Source organism: Plutella xylostella, chromosome 15, assembly GCF_932276165.1.
Source record: "Plutella xylostella chromosome 15, ilPluXylo3.1, whole genome shotgun sequence".
Lineage (NCBI taxonomy): Eukaryota > Metazoa > Arthropoda > Insecta > Lepidoptera > Plutellidae > Plutella > Plutella xylostella.
The window spans coordinates 6,264,315-6,285,310 of NC_063995.1; the positions used below are offsets into that span (position 1 = coordinate 6,264,315).

Genomic DNA, 20,996 nt, shown 5'->3' on the forward strand with positions numbered 1-20,996 from the left:
GTGAAGAGCTTTTTTAGTAGCATCACTTATGAAATGTCAGAATTCTTTTAGATTAAAAATTTGAGATTAGGGTTTGTTATTATGATGATAGGATTATCCAGGTTAGCGTCTGTCGCAGAATTTCCAGGGTGCATCGATCAGAATCAAGAACATTTGGTTTGACTGTCAATCGAGGAGGCTCATAGCTTTCATAAAAAATATCTAAAATTTGATAACTATTTTTTATTATTATTAAAATCCTACACACTAAACCAAGTTTTTCCTGACTAATTAAAAACCTAAACTGCAATAAAACTACAAACAGTATGTGTCACTACTGTACTACTAGCACTGTGCCGCGTGGCTGTAAACTTTGGCTTAAACTTTTAACTGGCTCAACTTTGAGAGATGCAAGCGAGCAAGACGTAGATATTGGTCTTATGATTCTATTAAGGGACAAAGGAATTTTATTGCTAAGACGGTAGTTAAGTTTTTATTATCTGAGCTTACACGAGTAGAAAACTTGCATTATGTATTTTGTTCTTGATACATGAATTAAAGTCAAATAAAATTAATCTTCCTTATAATTATTGTTGCAAAAGTGGTAAAAAAAGGAGTGACTCGAGGGGTCATTCTAAGCATGCAGCTACATAGATACCACCCTCAGCCCATACTCTTGCATTGTTACTACATAAGCTTCTCATAATCAACCATCACCGGCCATCTAAGGTAGTCCAGAGAGATCCAGCGGTCCGGAAAGCGACCCACGCAACGCCCGCTTGTTCGTGGTCTCCTGGACAGAGAATTAAAACGTAACAAAATGAAATGTCGCATCTGTATGGGTGCTGACCTGGTGGTGGTGACCCGCCACGTCATCTGTCTGCTGCTGGAGCGGCTGGGCGACAGGTCGGGCGAGCTGCGGGCCCCCCCGCGCCGCATGCCCTGCCCCGGCCCGCTGTCGTAGCCGCATAGCCTGCAACAATTAACTTATTGCAAATACACTCACAGCAATGAAAAAGTTCCACCTACCCTTGACGTTCCATATGTCCCTGAAAATCATACATTGCTCGTGAGTGTATTAGGTCAAAATGCAAGACAAAAGTCACGGTTTCGCAGACTTGTTTTTATTTTTAATTAGGTATACTTACTTTATAGTTATTAACTTCAATTGGAAAAATACATGTACTTAATTAAGGTTATGCACGTTAGTCACGTTACATATATGTATAGGTAGACAAAAAATATGCAGATGAAGAAGAACTGAATATTTTTATTACAATCTTTAATTTAGTTACTTTTTGAAGACGTCTATGATCGCGCTGAAGAGATACAATCAGACATGACTATCCGTGAATCGGGTTAATTGGTATTAAAACCTTTTCAGACTGCAAACGACGTCCAATTCTGCAAGTCACGGCGCCATTAGCGGTGATTCCAGATCATTCTTTGCTTTCTATCTAAGTAGATCTATATTTCGTCGCCGTGGAGGCAAAGGTAGTCAATAAATTTAATGAAAATAAAACAGTGACAGAAAAAGATACATTAATTGTTTAATCAATTGTAATTTTTAAGTGATTTAACATTTAGTTAAGTAGGTAAGTACTTATTTGTTATTTTGTGTAACTGTTTGTACACAGTTTTAATATACAACCCTACTAGTCCTAATTTCACATCTCTATTGAAAAAATGCGAGCTGAAAGGTGTATTTGATGGCAAGTAACGGAATTACCCTACTCTAGTTGTGCATATTCATCCCATCTTTCTTCATTCAAGTTATCCTGAAAAGCTAATGGGCTTGGCATTCGGCCAACATCTTCGACTTGTTTTTTGCCAACCAATTAAGTCAATGGCATTTGAATAGAGTTTTGCTTATGAACAACTTTATTGAGACGCGTCTTTTCGATAAAAAACAGAATTGATTAGAACATATTCGTAGTTTTCTTTCGATTCATGAAAAAATGTGAAATTCATTTTATAGTTCAATCTACCCGTAGAAAGGAAAAACTGAAAAATTGCTAACTTTATTTCGTGCTTCTATGTACTTACCTTCTGTGCCTACCTTTTCAAACGAAGTTGTGAAAAAACCTTTCCACAGAAACGGAACAAGGCAACTCAAATTTTTCATAAATAAAAGCGGTTAAACTTTTGCGAAGCGAGTCGAGTATTTTATTCATAATCTTTTTAACTGAGTGTGAAATGAAAAAAGGGAGTTTTTATTTTATTCCAATGTACGTGGTACGCCGTGTGCAGAGGTAGTACACACTGTGTGCCGGCTTCCTGATGTTTTTTATGAACTGAACTGATTTAATATTCATTGAAAAAATATAGGTTTTTGGGTTGACTCCAATTTATAGTATTGTTTCGTTCCAGCCATAACAAACACAACGGCAATTTGTATCGTGCGAATTAATTAACTTCCTTACAATCATCAGCCAGTAAGGAGTAGTAAATCAGCTACTTTAAAACTAGCACATTAGCAATAAACAAGCCTAAAGCAACATGGCTAATCGTCAAAACGAGGGTACACCCGAGGCCGCGTTGTTCTATGTTTGGGTATTTATTGGTGATAGAAACACCATCACTGATGTCTGATAGCCGCGGAAATGCGTCAAAGAACTAAATGTCATATTATAGAGGTAGTATGATAGGCAGGTGGTTAGTTGGATGATTATGCCGTAAGACTTCACCGGTAGTGGCCGGACTCTAAGGGTCAATTCAGACGTACCATAACCACACCACAGCCACAACCACACCACAACCACGCGGTGTGGTCGGGCGTATATTTTGTATTGACCATGAATAATCCAATTCACACGTGCCACATTTTGCCGTTGTCATCGACCACCTGTGTAATACGACCACATCGCAACCACATCGCAACCACAACGCAACCACATCGCAACGGCAACGCCACCACGCGGCGGCGGCACCGCGGCAACCTGTTTTCCGTATTAACTGCACACGACGACGTGGTTACCACATCGCAATGACAGCGACAACGCAACCACATCGACATTTTGTCGCTGCCACAACGCAACTGGGCAGTTCTTCTTTTTAACCTACATAACTTAGTCTCCATCAGTTGTGAAGAAAAAATCATGAGTTTTACAAATATTTATTTATTTATTTATATTTCAGCGTGCATTGTACAAAAAACACAACGGCTGTGCACGTTTACAAAAATATAAATTTATATTTTTGTATTTAAAATTACGTTACAGAGTGGTAAATCCGCGTGACAGAGGAGTATTTCATACGAATCTTGGCTGTCTCCCGCCACTTCATCGTGCGCATATTCGATAATGTTACAAAAAATATATATGACAACATAAAATATAAAAAATTATTTAAACTCCAGAAGATATTACCTATTTAGTAAAACAAAATATATATTTTTAAATGATTTCTGAAATATTTAAAAAAATTGTTGAAAATTTGTCTCTTACTACCTAATGTTTTAGTAGTAACATTCTGTCACGTAGGTTGCCATTTAAAATATTTGTTTGAGCCACTCGTCCTTATTGCCATCGATCTAAGTTTAAGGTCTCGTTTTCCCCTTGGTAAGATTTCCCCTTTGAGATCCAGACACCGCGTATCGGCCACCCACAAAGTGTGACAGGAGGTGCGTGTGTTTATTCGGCGACAGCTTCGTCACGTAGGTAATTGTTAAAATAAAATACAATGAAATTATTATTTTGTTATTTACTCATTGGTAATAACAATTACTTTGAAATCAACATGTGAATATTACACTTTATGTTACTGTTTAAATGCTAATCGACTTTGCAACACATTTTACTCCTCTGTCACACGACAAATCTGTCACATTCTTACCAAACACTCCAACCTGAGAATATTCATCAAAGAAAAATTGAAGAGAAACTACACGTTTTGGTTAAAGTACGAAGCGAAAGGAACGTCCAATACACTTGCGCTTCATTAATAAAAAGTTTCGTTTGTGAAAAAGGTAATTTCGTGCTATTGTTCTCAAGAACAGACGATGAATGTGGTAGACTGTTTAATATGGTGGAGAATGATTTATCGGATGTTTGATGATAACATTAAAGTCCTTCCAGCTTCTAAGGTAATTAAAAAAAGGAAAGAGTATTTTTTTCAAGTTCTAAGAGCCACTGCTGTATTTTCGAAATATGGCTGATTAAAACTTTAACAAATTACGTAATTTTCATTATGTTACTTAAATTTTAGGTTGCCGAAAATATTAATTGTGCAGATAAACATTATTTTATGTAGTTGGAACAAATTTGTCCTTTAAGTTCCTGAAATACGGATATTTCACTCTCCAGAGGTTCTCAAGTGTGATTTCATTAGTTATACTAATAATAAAGATATCTCCAGTAAATTTTTTGATTAACTTGAAACCATAATGATTTATATGTAAGTTACTAAATTATTATTTTTAAATAAAACTGTTTTATTCCAAAACGCTGCCGCATATTTAATAGAATAACAACTATGTCACATCGTTTACCACTCTGTAACGATTGGTGTCTCCTGGTAGTCAACTTATTTTTGGTCGTTTATATGTTATGTTATAAATAGTGCAACTTTGGAAAAATCATATTAAATTTAGTCATTGATGTTAACGTCTATGCTGTTAATTTTTTACTGTAATTAGTAGCGAAAAAATATTTATAGCAAAAACAAGCTTCATTTTAGCTGAAATTGTGACAGAGTGGTAATAACTACTTAATAAATATTTTGTTATAACTAAAAATCCATTCTTTCATATGTTTTCTAAAATGGTATTTTGTTTATTAACGTATCAAAAAAGTTTCATTTTAATCGACGAAGACTATTTCGTTAAAATAAAATAAAAGATTCTGTGACGAAGGTGTTATTTTCTTTGCCTTATCCACGTATTATGTTCTGAAAATCTTGAAAAAATACTTAAACTTCGCGGCCAACCACCTTTTTCGATAGAATAGAAATGTAGCTATCATAAAAATTATAAGAGTTCACCAAAAAGCTAAAGTTATTTTTTTCAAATTCGGGTTAATTTTTTATCCATTATGTAGGTTAAAAAGAAGAACTGCCCAACTGCAAAAAGCCGCTGTCACACAATTCACACGTAACCACAGCTTGACCACATTTTGTCGCTGCGACGTGGTGTGGTTGTGGTACGTGTGAATTGACGCTAAATCAGCCTTCCCCAACTCACCGTCGCTGCATGCCGCCGGGCACGGGCGTGGCGGCGAGGATGGCCTGGCGCTTCAGCAGCTGTACCGTCAGCGCGAACGCCACCACCATCATCAGCATCGGCACGTAGAACGCCACCAGCGAGCCGAAGATCCAGAACAGCCGGTTGTTGATCACGCACAGGTCCGGCGTCGGCATTATGTTGTGCCGGTTTATCATTCCTGCGGAGAGAGGGTGGGGTGAGGTGTGTTGGAATACAATGATGCTGCGGCTTTACCGATTCGTTATCAACGTAGATAATCATCAATTTATCGTGATTCGCCATAAATATGGACCTGTGATTGGTGGAACGTGCATTGAACCAGTTTATCGACGAAACGATAGTGATGCCGTAAGCGGCAGCTGGTATATATGTAGATTGAAGTCTCAACTACGCTGTCTGCCCTATTAAATTGGAAGGAAAATGAAAATATGCAGAGCACATCTATAGGTATATTTAGTGCAGTGGTTATTGTAGGTTTAACCAACGGAATTTTGAGATGTTTTATTATGTGATAGGTAATATAATCAGCAATAGCCCTCCAGTCTTGGAAGAGTACCATGTCTTGTAGTAGATTTTACGGGCTGTGTTTTTTTTGTTAGAGCCACAAAGACCCGCCGGACGTCACATCCTTCACTTTCTTTCTTCAGCTCTGCAGGTCCTGCGTCTATAAAACATTCAGAGATAGACGAGATATTGCATTCCACTGAACAAAGGCCTTTACCAACGGCGGGATCCGATTAAACGCCACTTATCACACGGTACCCGTGCGTGAAACGCTTCCAAAAGGCGGGACCGCGTACTTATGGCTTTGCGACATTTTTAAGGTTATCCTCCTAGCCGAATGGCCGACCTATTTACCGAATACTTCACCCGCTTCATTACAAAACTATCAAGATTACATACTTATAATTCAACCTGAAACCAATCACGGTAAGTTTAATATGGATACTGAATATAGTCACGTGAGATTGAAAGTTAAGTTTCACGAATTGCCAAACGACCCCGACCGTGCTTCACCCATTTCCACTTACTACTTATCTCTTTTGCAAAAACCTGTATAAAAAAGGGAGCCCACATAAGCTTTCAGCAAACCAATTAGGTATTTATTTTTAACAAAGTCTCTATCTCTAATGTTTGCGTGACTCGGTGCATTTACTTACACACTAAGTAGTATCTAGAAGTACCAGTTGCTAAATATTCTAGCCAGCGCAGCATTGCAAATGCAAGTCTCTTCGGAGTCAGAGAAGCATCTTGGGAATTTGTATCTCGATTTTCTTGTCATGCAAATTGCCTAGAGTGAAGCGGACTGTCCCGAGTTCCTACAAAGTGTAGGTAAATGACTTGATAACTAACCGTCCATTTCTGAGAGGCTATGTAAGTTACATTATTATAATAAAGTTAAGTACGTAAAATATAATTGCAAAAAAAATATTTTATTGCAAACGTACAATAAATAGTGACAAAAAGTCCCAAGACAAATAAATAGTACTAAATTAAAGATTTTCCTGTGTAAATAAAAATTGATCAGAATGACCCCCTGAGTCATCCCCTTTTGGGTCGTGAAAAAAGAAAACCGAGGTCAAAGAAGACCAAGGTCTAGCAGTGGCCTTATTAGCTCGTGGTTAAAACTTCCATGTAACTAAAAACTATAATAAAAAAAACAATTATCAATCTGAAAATTCAGTTAATTTCAGGTTGACGGTCAGTGACCACAATCAAAAGATGAAATTACTCTCTGGAAACAGAATTGAATTTGCGAAGCCGAGCGATTAAACAATTTGGATTTCAAGAGTACAGTAATGGGGCTTGAGGCGTCTCGGCTATCTAAAACAATAAACGTTTAAACTAATTTATTAACGAACAATTATACCGTTTTACTTTGTGTTGAAATCTAATTGCCAGATTGTTTTATGGTTAAGAATATTTTTCTTTTATAAATACCTACCTAGGTACTGTTATTTTTAGGTGACTGCGGCGAAGTAAAAAGTTAATGAACATAAATTCTGGTAAAGCAATAATATAAGTTTCAAAACATTCTACCTACAATACCTTACCAACATACTTACTGAGTAATATTGAAATTGAAGCAATTTCAACTATGTAACAATTCCTTGGGTATATTCGTTGTAACAAACCCAACTAGTGTGTTCGACGGTTAGCATCAAAGCTAATTCTAGGTAATAAATCATCCAAAGCACGAATAACGAAGCCAGATTTATGAGATTGCTTAGTGGATAGAGCGCTGTGAATCAGTAGTTTCTTCCAGCAGTATTTGTGTACGTAGGTGAGAGCGATCCGTCTTTTGGATCGGGACGTTTAAAGCCGGTGTGAATTGTTTATTTATACACAACACCCGACTGGAACGCTGCAAGCTTTTATATGATACATATGTACCTCTATATCTACGTCAATAAAAACTGAAGTGTTTATTTCTTTCTCCTTAGTGATGGAGCCTTTGAGAAATTGTGATAGACTAATAATATTATGACTAAGTATTAACAAATAATTGTAAAACTTTACGTCGAATTTTCTATCCACTTATAGCTATAATAATTAACCGATGCAGCTGTTTCGCAGTGAGGTAGGATAATCTTTTCATAAAAATACTTTGTCATCCGAATTAACCTGATTGGATTTCAGCAATTATAACGCAGTTCAACACAGTATTCTTCCTTACCATTACGCAGGAATCACAAAATCAACACCATTTATTTGTTCAAGTGACCTTAATATTTTCAGGTTATGATATGAGTTCTGGCAAATTGAGTTAAGCGCGGCCGGCGATATTACGGCCAGGGGTCGTGCTATTTATGATAAACCTTCCTCAAGGGATATAACACCTGAGATTGTAAATCACGTTGAAGCGGTCAGTTCTGGGTTAGTCCCGCTAGAATGCCTATAGTACAACTTATACAGGGTGTTGCAAAAAGGGAATACTAAACCGAGACCTATATGTGCAGCATGGTATGTATATCTAAGCCCGAAAATGAAATCAGAATTTCAAAATTCGCGAAAAAAAAAATCATTGCAACACCCTGTAGAATACAAGCGATAAATAACCTTATTCAGCAGGGTTTAATTTGAGGGTCAGTATATTTTGCCATAAAACTAGGTGTAACGGTGTAACTTTGTTTGTAGCAAGCTGTAAGCGTAATAAATTCTTCTGCTACCACACTGCTGTTTTGTTATAATCAAATCACAGTGCAACCTGTAACTTTGCTGTATTTACGTGAAATTGTGGCCTGCAGATCCTGTACCTTAATGAATCTTTCGTTCCTGGACCTTGGTAAATGGCAAGTTTGGCAATACATTTAAGACTGGGTTAAATTTTAGTTACATAACATCGTTACTTATGTATTTGATCAAATGGGAATCTTTAGCTCGCCTTTCGAGGCTTGTGCCAATATTCCTTGTAAAAAGGTTACATTATTATTGCATGCATTAAAACTAGGAAAAGCATGTGGTTGTGAATTTGCAGCCCTTCTCATCAGAGCTCACTTCAGCTAATTGAAGAAAGCGGCTTCCAGCGCATAACCTGTAATATGAATTCCAGGAACTCATCAGCAACATGACGCCCTCACATTCAGAGAATGAAAAACCACAAACTTACGTGGATTGCTGATAGCCTCCAAACGTTCGTGTTCAAAACTGATTTATTATGACAATACTTATTGCCTAATTTATAGAATAGAATAAATTATTATAAGACATAATTTGCTACCATCGCCCACAATAGGGAATATGACTTTAAATATATTCTTATTCAATAGATTTACATCGCTTTAATATACCTAGTAAAAAAAATCAACCCCAAAATTAGCAACCGACACGACTACTGTATAGTGCCACAAACTTATCTGTTCCGGTGAGAGCGAACTAAATTGGTCCATACCTCATTACTTACTAATGAATTTCATATTGACATGACATAGATTATATGGACCAATTTAGTTCGCTCTCACCGGAACAGATAAGTTTGTGGCACTATAAACACCCGTCATGATGGCGTGCTAAGTGTGACGTCACACTCTTGTTTCACGGCTTAGAATAATGACTCTCGCTAGTCGCGCCTACGCTCAGTTCTATGGGCAAATGGGCATAGAGTATTCTGAGATTGAAATATTCTAGCGTTTTACGTCACTTCCGCCCTAAGAAAATTCGTGACGTTTCTAATGTTTGAACTTACCGCAGTTATTTTCTACTTTTCAACAATTAATTACTTGCTGAAAAATGAATTATAATCAAAAATATTGATGGAGGCCTATTTCTGAAATAACAAAGTTTATTAAAAATAATATTTGACCTTTATTTGAATCACTTGCATATCCCCCCTATTACGACACCATCATCGTCAAGGGTGGTGTCCCCGAACGACGCGTCTCTGCGCACCATGGGCAGTCAGCGACGACTGCTAATCTGGCTCACCCAGCTCTATAGTTTGTCACCGACACTCTCAAGATGCCACATAACTCTGTACTCGGTTTCCCAACAAGCCACTTGTACTTATGTAGATAAATTTCAGTAAGTTAATTAAAAACTTTTAGCCTATCCAGTATCGTGCTTGCTCCCATGGTATCTCTCAAGTTCTATGCTTCATTTCATAAATAATTCTTCTATCATGCTACTATCTGCACAAACAATAAACTTCGTGATATTACGACGGTAAACGTTTCTTTGAGATCCGCCAGAAGTGTTGTTTTTCAAGTGGTTATTATATTGAGTTTTGTTCAAAAGAAGCGGGCGTTTTTAAGAACATTCTGGAGTGTTCTCGAATTTTCCTACAACTTCACCGTCCCTCCCTCTTGACTTTTTATTGTGTAAATGTGAGTGCGTACAATATTTTTGGCTTTGTGATAAGAACAAAAAAATTAAGAGCTGGAATGGATCAGTTATTTAAAATCGGTATTTTTTACGATGGAAAAAATAAGGGCCGTATCAAACTGCAGAGTAATCCGCTTCCTTTGTTAAACTCGTCCCACTCAACTTTTACCGTGTATCATCAGCGAAGGTGAAAATATTTCCATTTGTGGTAGCTCAAGATTTTATAGATAATTTATATAAATTAAAAAAAGAGTCTAAGTATTAAGTATCGATGTATTTTTAATGAACCATTAATTAGCATGATCATAGCCGGTACATTGTGGTTAGTTAACTAACCACCGCGTTGTTCAAGCGATTTTGACGCATCACTGCGATTACTAAAGTAGCCCGTATCAGATTTTATGGAAGAGCATAAAGGTGGTGAGTACATAATATTCATTTTTTATGAGGTAGGTAGGTATTAAGTACCTAACAATTGCGTAACTAGTGAAAAAATAATATAGCCAAAAATGTCCTGCTATATATTTTCATATTTATTGTTTGTTCTGTAAATCGGGTAGGTTAGCGACTGCCGCGTGTCTTTGAGTAAGTATATAATTAAATGAGCTTATAAACACTGCTTATGATAAACCTTGGAAACCTTAAAAAACTTATATTAAAAAAAAAACATTCTTTTATTTACTAACAGCTGCTTTACTGTTTTTTGCAAAAAAATCCTCCAACTTCTCTTTACCGATTGATTAATATTAGTGTTATTGTAAAAAAGCCAAATTGATTCTAGAGCATTTATTTTTCCACCAGTTTACCTCGGATGTGTTGTTGTGGAGAATGGAAGCGTGGCGAAGAATATCTGGAGCCCTAAGCTCCACAGGGGAGTAACTGCCGTTCACATTAGTCGTAAGTCGCATAAGACTAAGGGCGCCTTCAAATTAGTCGCTAATTGTCGCGCGGCTGCAGCGCTGCTGCAGCGCTGCAGCAGCGCTGCTGTCAAAATCCATATAAATTTTGTAATTTAAAAGATGCGCGACTGCAGCGCCGCAGCAGCGCTGCAGTCGCGCGTTAATAATTTATATGGAATTTAGACAGCAGCGCGGCTGCAGCGCTGCAGCAGCGCTGCAGCCGCGCGACACTTAGCGACTAATTTGAAGGCGCCCTAAAAGTCGAATGCTCTAGTCACCATGCACTTTCACAAAAATCGTGTCTCATCCAATGTAAACAGTTCCATATAAAGTGTATGTGTTATGAGACTTACGACTAGTGTGAACGGGGGGTAACAGGACTATAAGTAAGTAAGAAGGAAACTCACCTAAAACGGTGATGGAACTGGAGACAACCATGCTGAGCAGCCACACGAGCGCGATCTTGATGACCACCACGCGCTTCGTGGAGTGGTGCCGGCTCTTCAGCGGGTTCCGGATGCCGAGGTACCTGCCAATATTAGATGTTATCGTCAACAGCCAGTAACTGTGGGGTTACCACCACCGAACATTAGCAACTAACCGCTCGCTTGTCAAATCTGACGTCATTTGTATGAATCGGATAGATTTTTTGACATGCGAGCGACACTAATATGTCGGTGATGGCACGGTAACTGTGCAGTGCTGTGGACATGAGCTTCTCCCAAGGAGCGCCGTGTACGGCACTGCTCATTCCAAACCTACCAGCCTACCAGATATATGGCAGAAATGGACCAGGAGTCCTTACTTGTTCAGTAATTTTCATTTAAACAATTCCACGGCGCAATGGTAAAGAAGTTATTGAAAAAAAAATCCTTTATTTCTTTCTTTATAACCTACTGCATTTCATGCAAATAAACTAAAATACTTAATTAAAAATTATGGGATGAAAGCGTAATTGTGGCCACGTAGTGGTAGAGTAGTGAAAAAGCCAAAAATATACATGCGGAGTACTCTCACTTGTGTGGAAAATGTGTGTAGCGGAAGGAAGACGGTAATAAATCTGGCAACTTTAGAATTTAAACTCCGAACATTTTCGCTAGCAAGGCCACCTCGCTGCCACGTAAGCGATGCGCCACTCACTTCATTGCAGTCTCCAGGGGCCATATACCTTGGAAATATAATTTATGCCAGAATAAAATAATATAATATTTGTCCTTCTAGCTCGCCTAACCGACTGAGTTTTGGCAAAGAGATAAATCATTGATCGTTGCTTTTCAACGGGTTAGGTATCCTGAAATTCTCACGGGAAAATCTTTGAATTTTATACGGGGAACGCGGACGTAGCACGTATAGAATGCAGTAAGTGCAAGCCCGTTTGTATTTCTGAGCGTCGAGAATATTTAAAGCCAGATAATCAGTGGTTTAATTCAAAAAGGAATGAAATTACCCATTAAAATTTTGAGGTTCATACCAGGAAAACTACCCTATTGTTACCCTAATAAACTTTTAATTCCATGTTGGAACTTAGTATTGGATCGGCCTCTTGAGTTGATACAACTGAAAACTCCCTACTGAAAATCCACTAAGCCTGTTATATTACTATACTATTTTGTATAATTCAGGTAATAGATAATATATTAATATTTGAGCAATAAGATTCATCAAATTCATAAAATTTCACTGCTCGATAGTGGCGTCATATATTTTGTTGAAATTCTTGTTTTCCTGATCGGAAAATGTAAAGGAACCGGAACCGAGCTTCCTCAAGGGCTGTCACCAGCGATTATTATGTAAAGCCCCAATTGACGATTTCATAACTAAATAAATAAATAAATAGACATTTTCATTGAATTATCATTTGAAATAGCTCTAAAAAATGTAGCTAACATTATTTTTATTGGTAGGGTAATGGTACTTTTTATTAAAATTTTCACTTGATCATGGCATGTCTCTGTTACAGCTTTAACTCAGAGAGTATGTAATGAGAGATTAATGTATAGTAAGTAGTAAGTAAAAGTTTTTACAGATACTTATTCATCGCTGCCGCACGGTGTGTAGGTACTTAATCTCTGACAACCCTTCTCGGCGTGGTTCAGCGGAAAACGATTTATACCAGCAAAATAGCACACGCTACTAACTCCGCTGCGGTTTCATTCCGATTTTCTATTATTACATTTATCTTCGTAATAAATGGTTAAACTAGTGTTGCCAGGGTGTGTTTAGAAGCTTGGTATTTCCCATTAATAGGGTGCTAAAAAGGAGTAAGCCGAATAAAGAAAAGTTGTACAGAATGATCTAACAACTTTAGTTCTACCAATTTTAATATAAATATTGCATTACCGTAGAAACTTAGTAGTTGTTCTAAAGAAAAGAATTATATTTTTCGCGAAATTCCGTAGGTCGTATAACAGAAGTTGTTCAGGATGACAGAGACACCACTTTCGGCTTAGTATACCACTTTTGCAACATTCTACATAAATATACTTACATAATATTAACATACTGTAATAAGTAATATAAATTTCAGATTTTCTACTATGCTATATAGCACCGGGCACCGATATCGTTCAAAGTATTTGAGACATGATTCGAGAATAAGCGTTTTCGTTCGTGACACTGGGCTGTAAATATGAGACTTTGCGGAAAAAGGGTTGGCAAATAGTTGCCTACATAAAATACCTTTTATCTCTTTTTTGACATTGTTCTGAGGTTTGGGGTAGGTACTGTAACCCTGAGCCCCTCTCACAAATTACAATAACCAAACTGAGTGGAAGTAAATACTGTAAAGGTGAAATTGGCGTATGTTTGTACCATTGCACCTAAATAAAATTATAACCAATAAACTTTAAATCATGCCATGGCCAAATGGCATCCCCGTCTAGTGTAGTTTTATTGTTGCATCAGCAAGCCAAATCTTGAACTAAAATTTCTTTCTTTAGTGATGATTTTCCTTAAGTAGCATTTTTAAATCAAAACCATATTTCTAACTTTACGACCTCCACTGAAGGGTTACCGATAAAATAAATAAGTACAATTTCAGTCGAAAAAGTTAAATAACATATAAGATTTTAACTTCTTTTAAAAACAATCTACTAAATCCTCCACCATACGACCTACTTTCTAACTCGCGTTCGCCACATTGTAAGATTTCCGGATGAGGCGATCATAATAATAACAACAAAACAAAAGGAAAATATTTGTCGTTACAGAAATAATGAAGCTGAGCTCTGGAGTGCCTTTGTCCGAACTCTGACAATACGTTAATAGTCTCATGATAAAAGATTTTCGTCTTTTTCTGTATTTTTAAATAAAGATTAAAAAAAAAAAAAAATTACACGCACTCACGCCTTGTACTAATGTACTCCCTTGCGGGGTAGGCAAAGGTGCATTGCTGCACCCAGTTTTCGCCAGAGTGTTATGTTAGTCCCAATGTAATAGGGGGCGGGCCTATTGCCATTTTACGGGCACATCCAAGACCTGAGAACAAATATCTGTGTTTAAACAAATATCTGCCCCAGCCGGGAATCGAACCCGGGACCATCGGCTCAGTAGTCAGGTCACTAACCACTACGCCATTCGGTCGTCTTAAATAAAGATTTCCTGTGGTTTAATCGCTAAGGTTTTTTTTAGAGTTGCCACGAATAGTGATTTGGCCGAATACCGAATACCGAATATTCGGCCGGCGCTCTCAGCCGAATACCGAATATTCGGCCACCGAATATTCGGCGGGAGATCCAGTATAATTCAAATGAGTTGTAGTTTTATTTAAAGAGTCCTCGTCTTAATCATACAGCAGATCCATACAACTGATGGTCAATCAACTCGAAACAGTAGCCAATCTTTATATATTTTCTTAAAAAATACCTTTGAGAGAGTCTATTCTCAGAAGCAGGTATTGTATATTTTATTATGAAGAAAAGCGCAATCGTCTCTTACGAACCAATACCCAAAAACTTGTCTTTTTTCACCAGAATTTGCCTTTAATTAATTTTAAATATCAAAAATATTGATGTTTTATTTTTGTTTTTGCAATTAATGATTAAATGCTTTTTTTGTTCGCTTTTATAAGATATTTGCTACTTTTTTAAGTATTCGGTATTCGGCCGAATACTACTTACTATTCGGCCGAATACCGAATACTGAAAAAACTGGCCGAATAGGCCGAATACCGAATAGTTGCCGAATATTCGTGGCATCTCTAGTTTTTTTTTATTCTTTAGTAGGTGTTATGCTATACAAAAGTTTTTAACCTATGAAATATTCATATCTGACATTTCATTATTAATTTTAAATCCCCTTTATCGTTACAACCATATAAAAAGTCAGTTTAGTAACTTACATGCCTAACTGTTGTCTAAATCATATAACGTTGCTTAAATTCCATATTTACATAAATCACATTTGAAAACGCGGTCCCTGCGTATTTTTTTGTCATTACCATTTTTAAAACAAATTTTGTCTGCACAAACATTCACCTAACATTATGTTATACATTAGTATAAATTGGGTGAGTGTTTCTGTTTTGTTTACCCACTTCACCAAGCATAACAAACTTTTAGGATAAACGTTGTGCCTAAAACCCCCTTCAGATTCAACAACCAACGATTTCACTACCTAATGTAAAACAAACACGATACATCACATCATAGTGACGTCATAAGACGAAGTGGGCCCGGTTAAAATATTACAATAACAATAAAGGAGCGAAAGTGTCTTGATGTGGGCTTCAGTATAGATGGTCACGTCTCAACGATACCTCTTATGTTCTATAATGGTCCTCTTTATGATGTTGGGTTATTCCTAACTTCTTAACTACCAATAGCACTGTCTAAGTTTGTTTACGCGCTGTTGTAGTAAAGTGTAATTGTTACAGCATTTCTATTAAATCACCGCTATGCGACAGGACCTCTTATTTTATATTTTAGCACTTTATCTTTGCCCCGGTTTAGTACATAGAATATAATAAAATTTTACAACGAAGAACAACACAGCATCAGCATCATACTATCACTGTAATGCTGACTGCTAAGTATGGTACATGTTTAATTTAAGTATATTAATGCACTTTACTTCAGTAAATCTACCAAAGTAGCATTTTAAGTCCTGAGCCGCGAGCACAGGATTCGATACTATTTTTGAATCTACACAAACATATGGAAAAAACAAATGCCACTTTTGGAACTAATAAATTTGCCTTACATTTTAATAGTGACATTTGATTTGACGATACGCAACGTAAACGGAGGTTTTGAATCCTGTGCTCGCGGCTCTGCTCAATGACAGTGAAGCCTACATGTGATACTGAAGGTATACTTTCAATCCAAACTTTTAAAAACTACACCAAGTTTACAGGGTGTTGTAAAAAGGGTATACTAAGCCGAAACCTACGTGTGTAGCATGTTATATGCAAGCCTGGAAATGAAATCACAATGTCAAAATTCGCGAAAAAAATATCATTCTGATATTTGGTAAGCCGAAAGAGTGATTTCCAGCAGGGTCCCTTTTCGGCTTAGTATAGCCACTTTTGTACAGTAGGTACACTCTGTATAGAAGGTACACTCTGTATAGTAGGTGTACCTGCCGATACTGATGAAGCACATGTGCATGATGCTGGCGGAGCAGGCCAGCACGTCGCACGTCACGTACACGTTGCACCACGCCACGCCCAGCGGCCAGTACCCTGCGGAGGAGAGACTTGTCTTACTGATGCATAGAGTACTGGAGGGTCAATGACACTCAGCCGCCAGTATCCTGCAGATTGAGGGGTGTTACTGGGACATGCAACAAGGAGTACTGGAGGGCCTCTCAAGCCCAGCGGCTAGTACCCTACAGAGAGGGCTGTTACAGGTGGAAGGCGGAAGTACTTTTGGCATTGAACGCACTGATTGCACGACAGCTCTCCAAAACTACGTATTTGGTAAATATACACGACAATAATCGTTTCTCTCTCTTTAAATAAGACTTGCGGCACTGTTCTGTGTATTGGTATTGATCTAATGATGGGATAACAGCACTCTGCACAAACCGTACGTTCTTTAGGCAGGTGTGAAAAACAAATCAGATAAAACATATACTGCAAGCGGCATGCTGCAACCTGCCAGTGAAATGAAAACTATCGGAAAAATGTGTTGTGTGTTGTGTAACATTCAAAACAAATTGATTGAAGCTCTTTAACTTTACGCATTGAGATTCATCATTATGTCTAAACAAAAAATATCAATGAATGAAAGTGTCGGTGTTAACCAGAACTCACCTAGAAATCCCGGAATAGCTCCCATCGGCATCACAAACAAGCTGACCAGCAGGTCGGCTATCGCCAGCGACAGCAAGAAGTAGTTCGTCACATTCTGCAGTCTCTTATCTAAACACACCGCGAGACACACTAGTATATTACCCACGCCACCGGCCACTATAAATAATATCACAAAGAGAAAGATCCAATCGTATTCAGCTTTAGGGGAAGTCAAATCCGCTAACTCATCACTACCGTTCCACGAGCACTGAAAATTCTCGTAAACACTATTATTATCACTTGGAAACGTTAAATTATCATCGAAATGCAACGTTTGATTCACTATGTAATAATTATCTGAGAAACACTGTACAATATTGCTTACACTAAAATCACATTCTAGAAAATTCGGTAGGCGCACCCACAAGGACTTGAGGGCGTTTTCGAAGATGACGGTGAGCATGTTCAGCTTGAAGCCAGCGCTGCACAGAGTGTAGTTGCCGTCAGCTGCCAGCGGCGCCGACTCGTTGCACGAGTTGCACGAGTACGACGTCTCGTTCTGGATGTCGATGTTGAGTTCGCAGCTGAAGAATCGATTGTCGTCGGTGCCATTATCGATCCTACAATCGAGTCCGGCAATAGCGTCGCCGCAGTCTGCATAGCCCTTGACTAGCCGACACGAGAGTTCCTTGAGAGTTGAGATAGAAGATGTAAACGTTTCTTCGTAGAAGGTGTAATTCAACATCGCCTGGGTGAGGGGGGTCGCGCGCCGGCTGTGATCAGGTGCCCATGGCGGAGGGCGGGGCCGGGGGGACGCGCTGGCATCACTTCTTCTACCGGATGAAGATTAGTAGAGCCATCTGAAACAAGTACATAACGTTATATTGTTACATATTAGATACGTCTTGAGATTTAAAGTTATGAAACTGTGTGCTGTGTGTGCCTCATTTTGTCATAAATAAGTTAGTCCACAAAAGAAAGTTTCAAGGAAAGGGCCACCATTTTTGCACAATGGCTGGTGTAACGATATTAACGATGTGTAATTCCTGCTCGGAGACAAAAGCTAAGAGCTAACATTTTATCTAACAATCCTCGAGCAACATGAGTGAACAAAATTAATGTGTAAAGTTATGCAGCTCTTCAGTGCCGCTTTGATCTCCTCTCCTCCACTGGAAATTGAGACGCTGCGTCTTTAAACTGTGAGTCTTAGTGGAAAGACAAAAAGTCGAATTCGCTCCAGCAAATTTGTATGCTGGCCAGCATTTTTCCCTTAAAGAATAGAAATTTTAGTGTGAATCCGTAAAGATCTCGAGGCAGCAAGTAGTTTCCACCTGATGGAAAAGTTGAGAACAGATACCATTTAAACCTGACTTGAATAATACCGCGACGCAACGACACGATCGATTCATATATTATCTCAAAAAAAATGTTGGCTGCATACTGAATTTGAAGAATAATTTTATGTTGGTGTAAAACTAATATTAATTTATTTAATGCGCTAAGGGACCGCCGCAGACGGCGGCTAGGTATGTTTTATTTTATTTTCCAAGTTCCTTGCCAGACAGATAAACGTTTCTCATGACTGCAGTACTAAATTATAAATTAATTTCAATTGTACTTTCATGAGCTATTTCCCGAGAGATGCGGTTCACGAAGGTTAAAGTTAGATTTATAATTTATACTAACTATTATAATATTCACTGAATACGGACTTTAATTCGAATGTTTATCTTAAACAATAACTTTATAGATTTTAAAAAAAAAAACGTGTAAAACTTAAAAAGATTCCAAAGTATACCTACTCTTTACCTATATTGCATTTCTATGGTAAAATTTAACAGTTATCAGTTTATAATGTTATCATTATCAATTAACATGGATGGAAAACTTCATAATTAACAGTTTAATTAAGTTCCACTCGAGTGAAGTCCGACTGATGGTATAAAATATCTGCATAGTTCTCGGTACTGCGAGAGGACAGGCGCGTGGCCTTTTATGTAAATGTCGACATACGAGTACTACTCGTATATATAGGTACATATATTTATGATTATCTATATACGCCTTTTGTATGAATGTCTGCTCTTAAAAATCTCATTTAAACCGAGCTTACGAGCTGTGGGACGTAAAAGAGTTATTAATGAAAAACTTGATTACACACCACCACTTCCATGTAATATGCATGGTTATGAGGTGGATTTTTTTAGATGACATAGTATTCTGGAGTGGAGGCCGCGACTACGCAAATGTAGTGTGGGACGCCCTCCGGCTAGATGGGGTGACGACTTGCAAAAGGTGGCTGGATATGATTGGATGCGGAAAGCTAAAGATCGCATCCAGTGGCGTGCTTTGGGAGAGGCCTACGTCCAGCAGTGGACTGCTATAGGCTGATGATTATGAGTATTATAAAACCTTTGAGTTATATTGTATGTAACCAAGCATCGACCGAACATAGCTTGTAGATGAATTGTAATTTCATATCAATCCGTAGTTATTTTGTTGTAGCCACGAAGAGTAACAAAGCACACACTGACAAATGTTTTTATTCAAATGTTTAACATTAGTGAGATAGTTCCACAAATTCCCTGCTTACCATAAAATTATTACCCTCCCAGTATCCCGTAATAGCGTGGTCGATTTACGCAGATTGTGGAAGTCAAGGCCAGTATTATGAGGAGACCCTGGCCTTGCAAGGAAAATTTCCCATTTATATTTATAAGGTGCATTACAACTTTAGGTACCTACATTTTAACCGCGACGGAAAAAAATGGTGTTATAATTTTATCGTGTCTGTATATTAGTTCTAGTGTAGCTCTCAAACGCCTGTACCGATTTTTGTTTTTATTTCGGATCATAGATAATGTTACCCCAACTGTTTTTAGGCATATTTTATAAAAATCGGCTTAGCTGTTCAAAAGTTATGCGACTTTTACTGTTGGATGTCGGAGGGTTTTTATATCTAATATAGGTTTGAGAAATTCGTCTGTTTCCAAGGGAATCTATTGACTCTTATTATCTGGTTTTTTGATTGATTTCTGAAGTAAGTATATAATAAAAGTATCAAACAAAATAGAGGTCTCTGAATGAACACGGTTTAATTAAGCCATACGATTAAGCAAAGCATAAGAGTATCTAACCTACCAAACCTACCGAAATTACCTTAAAAGCTACCCATACTCGTAATTATCATTATCTTCTTGAATGTGACAAATCAAAGACTATTATTTATAGTAATACCAACACAGTACAAATACATTGCAGGATACAGAAAGCTATATTTACGACACCCTGAGATTATATAGGTACAATACCTACAACTTCACAGTATTTATACGGATAAGCTTATTTTGATGAATCGCAGAAACTGAAACTTGGCCAAGTTGCCTCAGTCCAGTAGTTACAGGCGTCGAGATTGTAACGTCTCACTTTTCAGAATTATGAAAGTGCGGCAGAAAAGCGCATCTTAGGCGGATTACACACCGCGCCCCGCCGCGTGCTACCGTATCGCAGATTTTAACATTGTGTGAAAGTATCTCAATTTATATAGAGAATACTCCAACTACAAAGCATCGTAGTCGAGCCGAGTCATCAGCCGACATGACGACGCGCGAGATTTTACTATGGTAAACCTTCGCGAGCGTTCAGTGTGTATACTCCTTTACAACAGTGAATGATGATTGCAACTAGCGCTAAGTAGGAGTCTCTCTAAGACGGCTGCCGGCACCCGGCACTTGCACTAGTCGGGAAAACGCTTTCTCTTAACTAGGAACAACAGTGACACTCTTGCTCTTTTCAGGAAGTTTTCTTTTTAGTTCAGTTCAAGAAGGTGTTCGAGTTGGAACTAATTAACGAACTTGCTGAGTTT

The 20,996-nt window shown here is 37.8% G+C and overlaps 1 protein-coding gene across 1 annotated transcript in view; it reads right to left on the minus strand.

Annotated features, from left to right (window-relative positions):
* Nucleotides 1-20,996, minus strand: part of LOC105390453 (5-hydroxytryptamine receptor 2B) — a 96,178-nt gene that overhangs the window by 43,450 nt on the left and 31,732 nt on the right. The window contains exons 2-6 of the mRNA XM_038108373.2: nt 17,153-17,991; nt 16,477-16,579; nt 11,307-11,428; nt 5,159-5,357; nt 830-952 (exon numbers count right to left, since the gene is read on the minus strand). Coding sequence (XP_037964301.2) covers nt 830-952; nt 5,159-5,357; nt 11,307-11,428; nt 16,477-16,579; nt 17,153-17,876 — 1,271 coding nt within the window. The 5' untranslated portion in view covers nt 17,877-17,991. The remainder of the gene's footprint in view (nt 1-829; nt 953-5,158; nt 5,358-11,306; nt 11,429-16,476; nt 16,580-17,152; nt 17,992-20,996) is intronic.